Here is a 16,588-nt window from a genome sequence, read left to right as displayed (position 1 = left end):
AAAACATAGTTGCTCTACCACATATATGTAAAATTCTTTTTTACAGTAAATGAAGAAGTTCTCAATACTATACACTTACCTTGGCAATGTGATTTTCAGTCATGTGCACATTGAAAATTAAGTTGACATATTGCCATAATTAGCTCAGTATTTTAGTGACTCGTAAGTAAAACATAAAAGACAAGAGGTATTAGACTGACTACTAAACTGTAGGCTTGTGTCAACCTCATTTTTGTGTGCTTGTGAAATCTGGATGTACCAGCTTTATTCCAAAAAAACTGAACTGCTTTTATTTGAATTCTCTTAAGAAGGTTCTAAAGATCACCTGGCAGTTTTAGATACTAAATATCAGGATCCTTTATTAAATTAATTTGAAAAGCATTCCAACTCTGCTGCAGAGAGAACAACTTTAATGGGCTGACTACATTGTTTAAGTGTCAAACCATACACTTGCCTAAAAGACTATTTTGTTGAGAACTCACAGACGACATTCTTCATATGGTGGTCAAAAGAAATGACAGCAAGGACACTTTCAATATTTCTCTGAAGAACTTTTGAATTGATTACGTGATTTGGGAAAGAATGGCACAGGAATGTCCAGCATGACATGCCCTAATCAAAGAAGCTAAACTTTATGAACAAAACATAATTAAAGTACCACAAACAATCTGCAAGAGGGGAAACTTTAGAGAATCTACCCTAAATGTTCTTATGGACCCTTTATGCCTAATGTGGTAAAGCATTTTAAGCTTATATTGATCTGATCTGCCACAGTCAGACACACTGAAATTGATTCTTGAGTGATGTTACTTTGTACTTCTTTAAGTACATGGACAGCAATCGACCAATCAACCATCAAAAATAAGTTTTTGATGGTGAAGTAAAACACCACTAAGAATATCAGAGTCATGGCACTGATACTGATACTTTTGATAGAGTCACACTTTTTTTTTCTATACTGATGAACGATAATTATGAGCAGAAACAGTTCCAGGTATATCAGGGCCACCGTATATACACTAGGAGAACAGACACAATTCTTCATCCTATATCAGGAGTTTCTCTACTAAAATAGTCAAAAACTCATAAGCCTTTACGTGAAATCTGCCTTAGTATCTAAGTTTATGTAAAACTATCCCTATACTGCTATCCACTCAGTATTCTTTGACCCCATAGACAAAATGGCCCCAACCCATTCCATTTAGATATATATTAATGGCAACTTCTATTAAAATAGTCACTTTGTCCTTACTGAATGCAGCATGACATCTAAATAAAATGTCCAAATTCATACTGGTCTCATTTCTAACCCTGCCATTCAAAGAACAACTCCAACCTGATTTTTTTTTGACACATATGAAGTCCTTTATATGACATATCAGCACTAATTAGAAATATATAATAACCCCTACCCTTCTCTCAGCTCATATCAACAGTTCTCTTTACTATATTACTCATTGTAGTTTCTAATCATTTATTTCAAAGTCTATAGTTATAGCTTTCTATTTATCCTAACCATCTGAAGTATTATTGTTGTTCAATTATTTTGGTCCTTTCTGTCTCTTTGTGACCTTATTTCAGATTTTATTGTCAAATATACTACAGGGATATTGGAATAGCTTCCTATTTCTTTTATCTATTCATTTTATAGATGAAGAAACTGAGACAAACAGGGATAAATAACTTTTTCAGGATTGCAGAACTAGTAAATATCATAATCCACATTTTAACTCATGTTGATTCCAGGAATGGTGCTCAATCTACTGTGCTAACTAGGTACTCCATAACTTGTCTGTCTGTTACTAAATATATCACTCATAAAGTTATAAAATTGTTATTCCTATTTTTCTTTAATTAACAAGAAGAATAAGTAAATCTGTTCTTCAAATTGCAGGCTTACCATATTTTTACAAGCCAATTTACACTCTTCTATGCTTCAGACAAATTGTCCTTTGTGAATAATTTCATTTCCAATTCCATTTCTTATTATGGACCATCTTTAATGTCTGCCAAGAATGAATTTTTTTCCTCACTAACTAATTCTGAAATTTATAATTCCTTAAAAGTACAGTACAAGTGTCACTAACTTCATAAATTCTTTCCTAATTTCCACATCTCCTCTTCACCTTAATTTACTAAATTTGAATTTCATATTTACAAACATATCACATATGCATATGTATTCTTATGACAGAATATGAGATCCTTGTGAAAATTCCTTATGCAATTTTTGTCTTTCTAATTCCAATGTCTAGTTTAATCCAGAATACATTAAATATTTGTGGATATGTTGAAACATTTATTGTTTCTAAAGGACATATATAATGTGTGTGTATATATATATATATATATGTCAATAATGCCTTCAATTGTGAGGTAGATCACATAAATCAGTGACTAAAATGTAATTTACCCATATCTACTTCAGAGACCCTTATTAGGTCTGAAATTCTACAAATTTATGAGAAAATTATAAAGGAAGAAATGTATTCCTAAAAATTGTTTGTTAATCATTTTACCAAATTAAATTTAATTTCCCTTGAAGTGATGAAAATAGACTCAAATGATATCCCTAGGAACATCAGTTGGGAAACTAAGTAAAATGAGTACCAAAAAATAGAGATGTTGAAGAATAATGTAAAATTTACTTAAATTTCAATTCTACTATTCATTAAGAAGAATTTCATCATAATGCATAGTGTTTGGTAGATGGCTTATTGTAGGACCAATTAACATCTGTATACTTTTTTTTTCAAACAGCAGAACTTTCTGGGGCCAGCATCCAATCATGAAGAAAAATAGAATATATTGCAAGGGTAATAATTGAATTATGTGAGTGTTATATACTATCCTAACCAAACTATAATATTTAATCTATTAAAATATTTTATAGAGCACTTCATAATGAAACCTACATATGTTTCACTAGGCAAAAATGAAGTCAAATGAAAGCAGGAATCCTTTTTCTCATAATTACATTCTTCAAGGCCTTCTTTACCTCCTTGTTTCTCAGGCTATAGATCAGGGGGTTCAACATAGGGATCACCATTGTGTAGAACACAGAAGCCACTATATCTTGATTCAACGAATAGCTAGAGCTAGGTCTCAGATAAGTGAAGATGGCGGTTGAATAAAATAATATGATGGCTGTAAGATGAGAGGCACAAGTTGAGAAGGCTTTGTGCCTTCCTTCCCTGGAATGCATGCGCATGATAGAGACAAGAATATAGATGTAGGAAGTGAAGATGATCAGCACTGTACCTACCATATTTATTCCAGCACACATAGAAAAAATACTTTCATTCATGTGTGTGTCAGAGCAAGAAATTTTAAAGAGTGGGGGACTATCACAAAAAAAAGATGAATAACATTGGAACCACAAAATGATAAGCTACTTAAATAACTTGTGTTGATCATAGAATTAAGTAATCCTGCTGTATAGGCCCCTTCAACCATCTTTAGACAGACAGTCCTGGACATGGTAACAGTGTAGAGTAATGGGTTACAAATAGCTACATAATGATCATAGGCCATTAATCCAAAGAGTATGCTCTCTGTAGTGGCCAAGGCAATGAAGACATACATTTGTAGAAAGCAGCCAGCAAAAGAGATGGTTTTCCTCTTAGACATTAAATCTGTCAGCATCTTTGGAGCAATGGTGGATGAATAACATACATCAGTAAATGACAAGTTACTCAGGAAGAAATACATGGGAGTGTGCAGTCGAGAGTTTAGAATGATAAGTACAATCATTCCAATATTACCCACAGCAGTGAGAGTATAAATTACCAAAAATAACACAAAGAGAATAATCTGAAGTTCACTAGAGTCTGTTAAGCCCAGGAGGATGAACTCAGTCACGGTGGTGTGGTTTTTCCCATTCATTTATTTAATATATTTATACTTTTTAAAATCAAGTTTCTTCAGAATATAATGGTATTTCAGATTCCCTGAAGAATGATTTGTAGAAATAAGTAGCATTTGGAAGGAGAACTCTAATTTCCTGAAGAAAGGAAAAATACAATATTAAATGGAGCTACTAAACAAAGAAGTGGCCTAAAAATGGACTGGTGTCTAACTCCTGACTTTAGCAAAAATCACAAGATAGTGTGATGTACTTGAATGAGCAGTTAATTTGGTAACAGAACTGCTTTCGTACTTTATGTGTCACTTTTCATAAGTCATTTGATCATTTTACCCTCTCTTTTTACAATGTCAAAAAAGGATCTAAACTTAATTGTCTCAGGTCTGCCCAATCTCTAAATATAATCACATATTAATCTGAACTTTAATTGGTGAAAATAAAATCAATTATAAATATTTATATAGTATGAATCTTTTTTTCCTGTCCACAAATGTGATTCCCACTTCATCTTTCTTTGGTAAAAGATAGAGTTCAAAGGAAAGCAACTACATTCCATCATCTGCTTTTCCAATTTCTTTAAGATTATTTTAGGTAAATAATGTCTACATCCTGTAGTCCTCATGTTTGTCATCACCATGATCCTGTAAACCAATTCATTTGATAAGAATTTATTAAGCTTCTATTATGCTCCAGAAACAATGCTAAATACTGGAAATATCCCCCAAAACAACAATTACATAAACAAACAAACAAAAAAGAAAAAAAAGACAGTTCCTGTTCACAAAGAGCCCATAATCAAAAGGAGAATATGAGAACCTAATAAATAAGTAAAAGCAAGCTATATTCAAGATAAATAGGAAATAATTAACTGTGAGAAAACATAAAATGAAAGATGGGGGAAAGGCTTCCTATTGAAAGTGGAATTTTTTTTTTTGTGACTTGAAAGCCAGAACATAAAACAAGAAAAAAGAGCATTCAATGTTTAATCTTAATTTAAATAATTTATCCAAATTTCCTATGGAAGAGCAAAGGGTAAAACTGGTGGAAAGAAGGAAAGCATTTTTTCTCACTTTTAAAGAATGCTGGATGCTCTCCTATATTCCATATTGAGAATTAAGCTAAAAATTATCCATAGCATAGGGTTCACTTACCAAAAGTTCGGCAAGCAAATATAGAAAGGATTTCCTCATATCCTGGCTTTGTTTGACTGATGGAACAATGTTTTCTTGTCTTTTAAACCCCTAGGACACTATTGTTCACAGAAACTCTACATTCCTTGTGTCAAAGTATCTATGATATTTATCATAATAGTTAAATTATATTTTCTCCTTTTTATGAATTCTTTCACAGAATTTGGAGCTTTCCAGTTAGTGAACACAAATATTTAATCACATTAATTTCCCATGATATAATCCTTTGAAATGTCTCTTTATATCTTTTTTTGCTTACCACAGTTACTACACTGCCTAACAGATAATTGTAATACATTCTGCCTGAGTTCATAAGATTTCCCTTTGGGTCAATTAAAATATATTTTATTAAGTTTGCCATTGGAGGATTTCTCCCCATAATATTGCCAGAATGATGTTATCAGGGAATGGAGAAACCAGCAGAGAAAATAGTTTCTCATCCCTTGATGTGTTATAAGTCATTCCCAAGAGAAAGATATTTCTGAAAACAGGCAGTTTCTTTGAGATTTTCTGATGTAAGTTTATAGACTTGGTCTAGAGACCAAAAGATCAGCCAGGCTACTCAAATTCTTTTACAGTTGATGAAACTGAGTTTTAGGAAGTTAAATCATTTGTGCATGCCCATGCAGATAGCAAGTATAGAGCTGAGAATTAAAAAAAATAACCCTTCTGTCTCCACTTTAAACTATTCCACTTTTTTATCCTAAAGCCTGAGAAGCCTTTTCCATTTCTCCCATGTTCTCTTTTAAATTCCCGAGTTGATAGAAGAGTATAACCATTTGCTAACAATCTTGCTTCTAGCAACTCAAATAATATAATTCAATAGGAAGGATAGGGCAATTGTGTTTCAGAAGAGTAGTTCTAAGACAACTTCTTTTATTCCCCACAAAGACAATGCCAACAAAATATTGTATATATGGAGAAATATTTTTTTCTAATTCATCAATAAAAAATAAAATTATCCTTTGCTAACATCTGGTTAGAGAATGAGGCAATATCCAAGATGCTTTTATTTAGTCAAAATGAAAGGGGAATTGTTCATGAAAGAGAGTGAATGGATTATTCATTGGGGGGGGAAACATCATTTAAAAAGTAGTTTATCAAACACTAAGTTACTTTTGTCTTTGACTAGTATGTCTTATTGCATAAAGTCTATTCCACTGATGTATCACACCATTTCTTAGAAAGCAATAGATCATTTTGATGATTTATGCCTAGTTTGTGATTTGGTATTGTTAGCTCTACTTCCTTAGTATTTTTTTATTCAAACCAAATTATATTTTTCCAATTGTTTAGATTGGACTCTATTTGTGTGAAAAGTATTTTGTAATTGTTTCATATGGTTTCTGAGTTTGGTTTGGCAGGTAGACTCCTAAGTATTTCATATATTTTATTATTATTTAATGTGGAATCTCTCCATCTCTTGCTGCAGGGCTTTGTTAATTACATAAAGAAATGATGATAATTTATAAGGGTAGAGACATACAAGCAAATGGCAACAAAAAGATGAAAATACAATGTTGTGGCACATAATCAGTCTCCATGGTCCTCTTGCTGTATGTAATTAGCTATCTCTATCACAAGTCTATTGGAATTATTATGAATCACCTCATTACATTAAATTGGTAAGTTCATCAGAGTTGATCATCACATTGTCTCATGGCTATATACAATGTTCTCTTGGTTCTACTCACTTCACTTAGTATTATTTCAAGTAAGTCTCTCCAGGCCTTTCTGAAATCATTGTATTGATTTTTTCTTATTAAAAAATAATATTCCATCACCTTCATATACCATAACTTATTTAGCTATTCCCCAGCTAATGAGCATCCACTTAGTTTTCTGTACCTTGTCACTACAAAAAGGACTGCTACAAACATTTTTGTATATGTAAGTCCTTTCCTCTTTTTTTATGATCTCATAAGGATACAGGCCTAGTAGAGACAGTACCGGATCAAAGAGTATGCACAGTTTGATAACCCTTTGGGCATAGTTCCAAATTGCTCTCTAAAGTGGTTGGATCAGTTCACAACTTCACCAACAATCTATTAGTGTCCCAATTTCCCCACATCCCCTCCAACATTCGTCATTATCTTTTCCCGTCATCTTAGTTAACATGACAGGCATGTAGTGGTATCTCAGAATTGTCTTAATGTACATTTCTCTAATCAAGAGTGATTTAGAGCATGTTTTTCATAAGACTAAAAATAGTTTTCTTCATCTTAAAACTTCTTTATCTTAAAATTGTCATAGTTTTTAATCATTTATCAATGGGAGAATGGGTTGCATTCTTATAAATTTGAGTCAATTCTCTATATTTAGAAATTAGATTTTTATCAGAACCCTTTGATATAAATCCCCCCGCCCCCAGTTTTCTGCTTTCCTTTAAATTTCATCTGCATTGGATATGTTTGTACAAAAACTTTTCCATTAAAATCTATTTTTCATTTCATAATGTTCTCCAGTTTTTCTTTGTCTATAAATTTCTTCATTTTCCACAGATCTGAGAGGTAGACTATCCCTTGTTCTCCTAATTTATTTATAGTTACCTTTTATGTCTAAATCATAAACCCACTGTGATCTTATCTTGGCATGAGGTATTAAGTGCTGTTCAATGCCTACTTTGTAGCATACCATTTTCCAATTTTCCTGGCAATTTTTATCAAATAGTGAGTATCTCACTTATCCCAGATACTGGAGTCCTTTGGTTTATCAAGCACTAGATTACTATAATCAATGACAATTGTGTCTTGTGAAACTAACCTATTCCACTTATCAACTACTCTGTTTCTTAACCAGTACAAAATGATCTTGATGATTGCTGCTTTATAATATAATTTTAAATCTGGTATATCTAAGCCACCTTCATTTGCATTTTTTTTCATTCATTCCCTTGAAATTCTTGATTTTTTCTTCTTCCAGATTAATTTAATTATAAGTTTTCTAGTTCTATAAAGTAATTTCTTGGCAGTAATTTGATTGTCATATATGCCATTCCTTTTAATGGTCCCCACCTCTCTCTTTACTTAATCTCTCTTCCTCCTTTCTTCTGTCAGGTAAGATAGATTCCTATATTCAATTGATTTATTATTTCCTCCATGAGTCAATATTGATAAGAGTAAATTTCAAATGATGCTCATTGCCCAACCTCACATCTTCCCCTCTACTGTTATAAATATTTTGCACCTCTTCTTGTGATATAATAGATCCCACTCTACCGCTTTCTTTCTTCTTCACTCACCTTACCGCTCTTTCTCAATATTTTTAGAGACTTGCAAACTATTGTTACGCTCTTCATTATTTCCAAAAATGGTGCCTTGTCCCATTAAGCTTCAGAAAAACTGATGTCTTCTCCCAAAATAATGCATCCAATGAAAAATGTACAACCAATCTACTTATTTTATTTGATTTTTTTTTACATTTTATTGATAGCTTCAGTATTTACATAATAATAGCTTTTTGTCTAGCCTACAGATTCAGATTAATTTTGTGATGATGAAAAATAATAAAAAAAAGAAAGAAATATGGTGAAGAACCCTTATCTGGTGATGTACAAAATAGTTTATCATAAAAATTCACAACTTCCCTGAAAGGTAGGAATCAGCTTTCATTATTATTTTTCTACTACTCTCACTAGATTTCCATTAATCACAATTCAAATTTATGTGAAGATAACTGAGAGGAACAGAGAATAAACACAGTGAATACTAAAAATGGAACAAAGGACCAAATAAAGGGAAAAAACGGAACATATCAAGGCATTTATAAAATTAAACAGAAGATAAGGGGAGAAAAAACAGAAAAGAACAAACAAGCATGGGAGAATTGGAAATACCATGTCAAATTTAAAATTGACATTATATAAAATAAAAACAAGTTTAATAAAATAATTATTTTTGGTTTCATAGAATATTTTTTCTTTGTTTCCATGAGAAATCCATCAGGCATCTTTATTCAAATATTCTAATATATATTTATCTCAGATAACAATAAATAAGTGTGTACAAAATTCTTTAATACTCCTGTTTTTATTAGTTCATAATGGACAAGTCAAATTGCTTTTGATTTTTCACATTTATTATGCATAATTTGTTCAAAGTATCATTTTACATTAATGCACAATTAGGATACAAATTATTTTTCCATTCTACTATTTTTGTACATTGAATATTCATTGTTGCTATTGCTGTTTTTCTTTATTTCCTATATTTATATTGAATATTTAACAGTTGATTCTTTGTTTTTGATAGCAGATGCTATCAAATAACATATGTTATTCATTGCCAAATTACTGGAACAAAGTTATGATCAAGTTTATAAAGATTAATGATGAAAATTAGGAAACTTTGCTTCTGGGGTTATTAGATTGATTTTCATCTTTGCTTTAATGCCATTTGAGAAATTAAAAAAATATTTCTTAATAAATTTTAAGATTTTTCAAATCTTGTTAACTCATTCTGCTACTCATCATGTTGAATTTTTTATATCAACATTTATTTATAAAATACTTTGATGTGGGAATCTCTGGGAATTTATATATTTTAATATCAAAACCTAGTTAGAAATCAGAAGGTGCTTATATTCTAATGAGAAAGACAACACATAACCACACTTGTATACAAACTTGTGTATATCAATGTAGGTATTCTATATATGTGTATATTTATATATATGTATATATGAGACAAAAATTGACAAAAAATAAGGAAGTTTATAATAGGGATGGGTTTTGGATACTAGAAAAGGAATTTATCTTTGTCATATTGAATACAATATATTTGGAGGAATTCACTTTCAACATGTCAATTAGTTTAAATAGATAGTTATCTACTAATATTAAAGGGTGTTCCAAATCACTATTCATCAGATAAATGCAAATTAAGACAACTCTGAGATACCACTACAGACCTGTCAGATTGGTTATGCTGACAGGAAAAAATAATGATGAATGTTGGATGGGATGTGAGAAAACTGGGACACTGATGGAGTTGTTGGAGTTGGTGGAGTTGTGAACAAATCCAACCATTCTGGAAAACAATCTGGAATCAAACCCCAAAAGTTATCAAACTGTGCATACCCTTTGATCCTTTTTACTGGGTTTATATCCCAAAGAGATACTAAAAAAGGTGAAAGGGACCTCTATGTGCCAAAATGTTTGTGGCAGCCGTTTTTGTAGTGGCTAAGAAAATGAATGGATGCCCATTAGTTGGAGAAGGGTTGGATAAATTGTGGTATATGAATGTTATGGAATATTATTGTTCTGTAAGAAATGACCAGCAGGATGAATATAGAGAGGCTTGGAGAGACTTACATGAACTGATGCTGAGTGAAATGAGCAGAACCAGGAAATCATTATATAATTAAACAACAATACTGTATGAGGATGTATTCTGATGGAAGTGGATATCTTTGACAAAGAGAGGATCTAATTCAGTTCCAACTGATCAATGATGGACAGAGTCAACTACAGCCAGAGAAGGAACACTGGGAAATGAATGTGGACTACTTGCATTTTTGTTTTTCTTCCCAGGTTATTTTTATCTTCTGAATCCAATTCTTCTTGTGCAACAAGAGAACTGTATGGTTCTGCCCACACGTTGTATTTAGGATATACTATAACATATTTAATATGTATAAGACTGCCTACCATCTGGGGGAAGGAGTGGAGGGAGAGAAAGGAAAAGGCAGAACAGAAGTGAGTGCAAGAGATAATGTTGTAAAAATTACCCATGCATATGTTCTGTCAATAAAATGTATAATAAAAATAAATAAAGAAATAGATAGATAGATAGTTATTTCTATGGAACCAACTACTGGAATTTTTTTCTTTATCTTTTTGTTCTGTATTAAAGTTGATATATAAAACACTGGGTGATATTGTTGTGAAAAATCGAATTGCTGACCTGGTCTAATACTTCAAGCATAGAAATGAACAAAGCAAAAAAAAACAAAACCCTTGAATTCCATATTTGAATTGTCTAGAATATACAAACAAATGAAATACATGATTCTAAGAATTCTCCAACAACTTTGAACAGTTTCAGGGATATTATGTTACATTTCTCCTGATATTTAAAGTACCAGTTCCCATCCCAAACATTCATTTTTTAATTTATTTTGGATTAATTATTATTTTTTTTATTAATTTGTGTATCTATTGGTTTTCACTACTATTAGGAAGAAACAAAAAGATAAATAAACAAAACTTCTCTGACTATTTCAGTTAATTTTAGTAAAGTAAAGATTTTTTGAAAAAGCTATATGATTTATTTATTTATTTATCCTAATAAAAATAATCATATGAATGTTGGTATTCTTTTCCTAATAATGACATTTTTAAAGGCCCTTTTCACTTCTTCGTTTCTCAGGCTATAAATTAAAGGATTCAACATTGGGATAACCACTGTGTAGAAAACAGATATAACTTTTCCTTGAGTTGGGGAGTAACTTGAACTTGGACACAAATAAGTAACAATCATAGTTCCATAAAAAATAACAATGGCTGTAATATGAGAAGCACAGGTTGAAAAAGCTTTGCGCCTCCCTTCAACTGAATGCAAACGCAAAATAGAAAAGAGGATATAGATATAAGAGGTAATGATGATTAGAAATGTTCCTAACATGTTTATCCCAGCACAAATGAAAATTATAGTTTCATTCAATTGAGTGCCAGAGCAAGAGAGTTTGAGGATTGGGGAACTGTCACAGAAAAAGTGATGAATGACATTGGAGCCACAGTAAGTTAAACTACTTATGTAACTGGTATGAATAATTGAGTTCAGGAATCCAGCTGTGAAGGCCCCCATGGCCATCTTCAGACAGACTGTTCTTGACATGATAACTGGGTAAAGCAGTGGATTACAGATGGCCACATAGCGATCATAAGCCATCAATCCAAAGAGAATACACTCAGTGGTTGCTAAAGCAATAAAGACATACATCTGCAGAAAGCATCCAGCAAAAGAGATGACTTTCCTTACAGATAGTAAATCAACTAACATCTTTGGAGTGATAGTTGAAGAATAAAAAATATCAGTCAAGGACAAGTTAGTTAGAAAAAAATACATAGGTGTGTGGAGTTGTGAATCAATTATGATCAGAGTAATCATTCCTGAATTTCCCATCATTGTGAGAGTGTAAATAACAAAAAATAAAATAAAAAGCATAATTTGAAGTTCAGGTGAGTCTGTTAACCCTAGCAAGATGAATTCAGTCACTGTGGTAAAGTTTTCCCCAGACATTTATTCCAATTATCAGCACAGTCCCAAATTGGAAAATCCTAGGATTAAAAAAGTAATATGGTAAGTGGAAGAAGGGATCATTTAACTGAAGAGTAAATCTGAATAAATTGTAAGAAGCTGGTAGCATAAATTATAAGTGTTTTGTCTCCCCTCCCCCAATCTCAATAACTCAATTAATATGCATTTATTAATATTGGGCTTTTCTTTTCTTTACATTAAGCATAAGCTAAATATAGTACCTTATGCTTGTTACTAGCAATTTAAAGGCAACTACTTAAAAACAAATCTACAACAGAAACATATATTTGCAAAAACAAAACAAAACAGAGAAATATGGCCAAAAAAACCCAATCTTCAGAACAATGAAAAATTTGTTCCAATAGAAAAATCACTTAAATTAGGCTCAAGAGGGTGTGGTTTTAAATCTTCATATAACCTGTGTACTCTAAGATAAATCAAAACCTCAGTTTCAACTCTTTTATTTTTTTTCTGGGAAGTTCAATTGGATATTTTTAAAGACACAGTCCAACTCAAACCCTATTATCCCAAAATCTACTTGCTAAAATTTAGAGGCATCTATCTAGTCTATCTTAACTAAAAAAGTTTTCAAGAAAAATAATATTTCTATAATTCTTTAAAACACTCAGGAGTGGAGGTGGATAACACTTATTGAGTACTTACTATATGACAGAGGCAGTTAAGTGATACAATTAATAAAGTACAGTGCTTGGAATAGGAAAGACTCAACACTATGAGTTCAGATTTGGACTCTTACGCTTAACTATCTTTGTAAAACTAGGCAAGTAACATCAACCTGTTTGTTTCAATTTCCACATCTGTAAAACAAGCTAGAAAAAAATTCGACAAACTAGTATCTCTGCAAAAAACAATAAAACAAAGCAAAACCTCAAATGGGTTTATGAAACATCAGACATGGCATTCCTGAACCACAATAACTTTACATGAAAGGCACTAACTGACCCTGTAAGTCATACATAAGACATAAAAACACTTGTCTGATTATTGTAATCTGGTGCTGCTGCTACCCAGCCTATAGTACTTTCTTTTTATGGAAGCATGTAACTGGGAGGCATAAAAAAACCAAATGTTATTAATAAATGTTGAATTAATTTGAATTAGGAGGAAGGATTGGATTTGATATACAAATCTGACCATTATGGACTTGGTGACTGTAAGCAACCCATTTGTTCTCTCAAAGCTTCATTCACTGGCACTTAAAATGAAAGGGATTATTCTTCAATATTTGTGAGAAGGTGCTCTGGGAAATATAAATCATTTAATTTATTTTTAAAATAAGTCCTACCTGTTGCCAGAAAATGTGCTATTTCAAGTGTTTAAAACTAAATTCAAAATATATAAGAAAATACATACCAAAATAACAGCACCTCATAATGCAAATACTATCTTTGAAAAATTAAAATAACTTCCATAGTTTTTTTTTTTTTTTTTTTCCATCAAGACAGAGAGTTTGATCAATTGCACATCTTCATGGAGTCTTAGTCTTCTCTTCAGTTAGCCTCTTTACATATGTATTCTCTTTTCTCATTATAGGAAATTAATTCCCAGTGCTATTAATTCTTCTGGGAGAGAATCTAGATTTGTTTTTTCTTCCATCTTCAATCAAACTGCATTCAGAAAATTCTTTGGAAATCTATCTCTGGGGAATCATTTTACAAGAAGATGTTTTAATACGTAAATGTGAACAGATAACAGAGGAGATCATAAACTCTTTCCCGTGATTGCTTGATTTGTGGCTACTTAATTATTTTATCAATGAGTTGGAAAAATTAAGGATAAAATGATGAAATATATCATTAACACAGCAGCAGAACATAGAGACATAGATAATAAGATCACAGTCAAAAGAGAAATCAACTTTGAATATTTTTAAAATAATAAAATAAACTTTAGTTGGGTCCAATATAAAGATTTTTTGAGGAAAATTGCAAGTAAATAATTGAAATTGAAAAAAAATGGAAGAGGAAGGAGAAATTTATATAGAGTACTTTGCGGATTTTAAGTTAAATATAAATCAATAAACAATTTCATACTGAAATAATAGAATCAGTATCACCGGGACCAAAATGTTTAGAGTTGTACACTATTTTTTTTTTCTTTAGCCAACATATATTTGAGTTTTGTGATAATTCTAGGTGAACTTTTAAAGAAAGACAATCACTAGCTGCAAGCATTCAAAGAAAATAATTAAGAGGATAAAGGGATTTGAAACTATGACTTATGAAAATGGGTTGAGAATGTTTAACCCATAAACAGAGTAGGGAGTGAGAAGGAGTATTTTTAAAAATTGAAGGGATAGATTTGTTCCAGTTGTATTCTGGGGAAATAACTAAGAGAATTGGGTAGACATTTAAGAGACTGTGATGGGCAAATTTTTTCTTATCAGCTTGTAACATCTTAATTATTATCACAAAATTATTATCACAAAAATTACATCTTCTCATCGTGGAGGTAACATCTTAATTATTATCACAAAATTATTATCACAAAAATTACATCTTCTCATCGTGGAGGTATCAAAACTTATGGTCATAGATATGAAATGCTTTCTAAAATATCACTTAGAACTAACAGAGTAAAGCCAAGGTGGCAGACAGAATCCAGGAAGTTTCCTGAGTGTTCCCTTGTTTCCCTTGGAACTAACCTTAAACTAAGCCTCTAAACAAATTTTGCAGTGACAAAATATGCAACAAAATAGAGTGAAAAAGTTTTCTAGCTCAAGATAACCTAGAAGTTCTTCAGGAAAGATCTATCTCATAGGATAGAAGGAGAACACAACACAGCTCAGGCATGGTGAACACAAAGCTATTGGGAGGCTCTTAACCACAGTACAAATGGAAATTCCTCAGTCCTCACTGAACAATACAATAGCATTGCAGGCCAACAGTATAGTCTCCAGTCCCAGCACAAAAAATAATTTGCTAACCTTGGAGACAAGGTAATAATAGAATCTAACTAGTCAAGCCTTTTCCAGTGTATTAAACTGCAAACTGGCAGCACCTGAAGCCCTGGATCTCAAAGAAAGTGGCTCCACCTATAAGCCAGCACAAGAAGCTTGGGAGAGTGTCCCACATAAGCTTGAAGTAGACCTCAACTTTAAAAAGTTACAAAATGGGTGACCAAAAAGCAAAGAAAAAAAATCACCTTGACCATAGAAAACTATTATGGTAAGAGGTATTATTTAAAACTCCAAATGAAGATATGGATTAGTCTGAAACTCAAAAAGCCTTCATGGAAGAGCTCAAAAATATTTTAAAAGTCAAATAATAAATAGAGAAGGAAAATTGGGTGAAAATGAGTTATGCAAGAGAGAGAGAATCAATGTCCTGGAAAAGGAAGGGAGAAACAAATTCCCTTAAAAAATCCAATTGACCAAATGGGAAAAAAAATCCACTGAAGGAAACACCTAATTTAAAAATAGATTTAGCCAAATGGAAAAGTGGGGACAAAAGTTAACTGAACATAATCATTCCTTAAATTAGAATTGGGAAAACTGAAACTAATGACTCTTGAATACATCAATGATCAAAATAAAAATAAAGAAAATAAATAGAAGAAAATGAAAAAAAAACTCATAGGAAGAATAACAAACCTGAAAAATACATCAATTAGTGATAATTTAAGAATTATTGAACTTCCTGAAAGCTGTGATTAAAAAAAAAAGCCTGGATAGCTTCTTTTAAGGAAACTTTCCAAATATCCTAGAATGAGAGGGTAAAATAGTTGGTGAAAAATTGCCTGATCACTTTTTGAATGAGATCCCCAAATGAAAATTCCAAGGAATATTATAACCAAATTTCAGAACTGAAGTTAAGGAAGTTATACTGCAAGTTAAAGAAGCAATACTGCAAGCAATGGGAAAAAATATCAAATATTGAGGAGTCACTTTAGGGATTACTGAAAATTTAGCACCTTCTACCTTATTAAAAAAATCAATTACAACCAATAATTAACTACCCAACAAAAAGGGGCATGACCTTTCAGGGTAAAAGATCCCCCAATTGAAAAGGGGACTTTCAATAACTTTTGATGAAAAGATCAGGGCTAAACAGAAAATTTAAACTTCAAATAAAAGACTCAAGAAAAGCATAGAGAGGTAAAAGGGATATAAAAAAAAGTTATTCAAAGTTTAAACTGTTTAAATGGAACCTGAATAAAGATTGAAGCATACTATTTTCACTTTTTAATTGTTTATATTTCCTTGCTCATTTTTGTTTCCTTTTATTCTGATTTTTCCTCTACAATATTACTGA

General features: G+C 31.6%; 2 protein-coding genes across 2 annotated transcripts; both read right to left on the bottom strand.

Moving 5' to 3' along the window:
* Positions 1-2,941: 2,941 nt before the first annotated feature.
* Positions 2,942-3,885, bottom strand: LOC100931352 (olfactory receptor 5F1-like). Its single transcript, XM_012553110.1, is given in 2 exon segments — positions 2,942-3,360; positions 3,363-3,885. Coding segments are annotated over 2 exon segments (942 nt in total).
* A 7,506-nt stretch (positions 3,886-11,391) lies between these two features.
* On the bottom strand, positions 11,392-12,296 carry LOC100931086 (olfactory receptor 5F1-like). The gene is given in 2 exon segments (XM_003774545.2): positions 11,392-11,494; positions 11,496-12,296. Coding segments are annotated over 2 exon segments (855 nt in total). The 3' UTR covers positions 11,392-11,440.
* Positions 12,297-16,588: the final 4,292 nt, after the last annotated feature.

This window comes from Sarcophilus harrisii, chromosome 6, assembly GCF_902635505.1.
Source record: "Sarcophilus harrisii chromosome 6, mSarHar1.11, whole genome shotgun sequence".
In the NCBI taxonomy this organism is placed as follows: domain Eukaryota; kingdom Metazoa; phylum Chordata; class Mammalia; order Dasyuromorphia; family Dasyuridae; genus Sarcophilus; species Sarcophilus harrisii.
The sequence above is the reverse complement of the archived record's forward strand: the minus strand, read 5'-3'. Positions and strand labels throughout refer to the sequence as shown.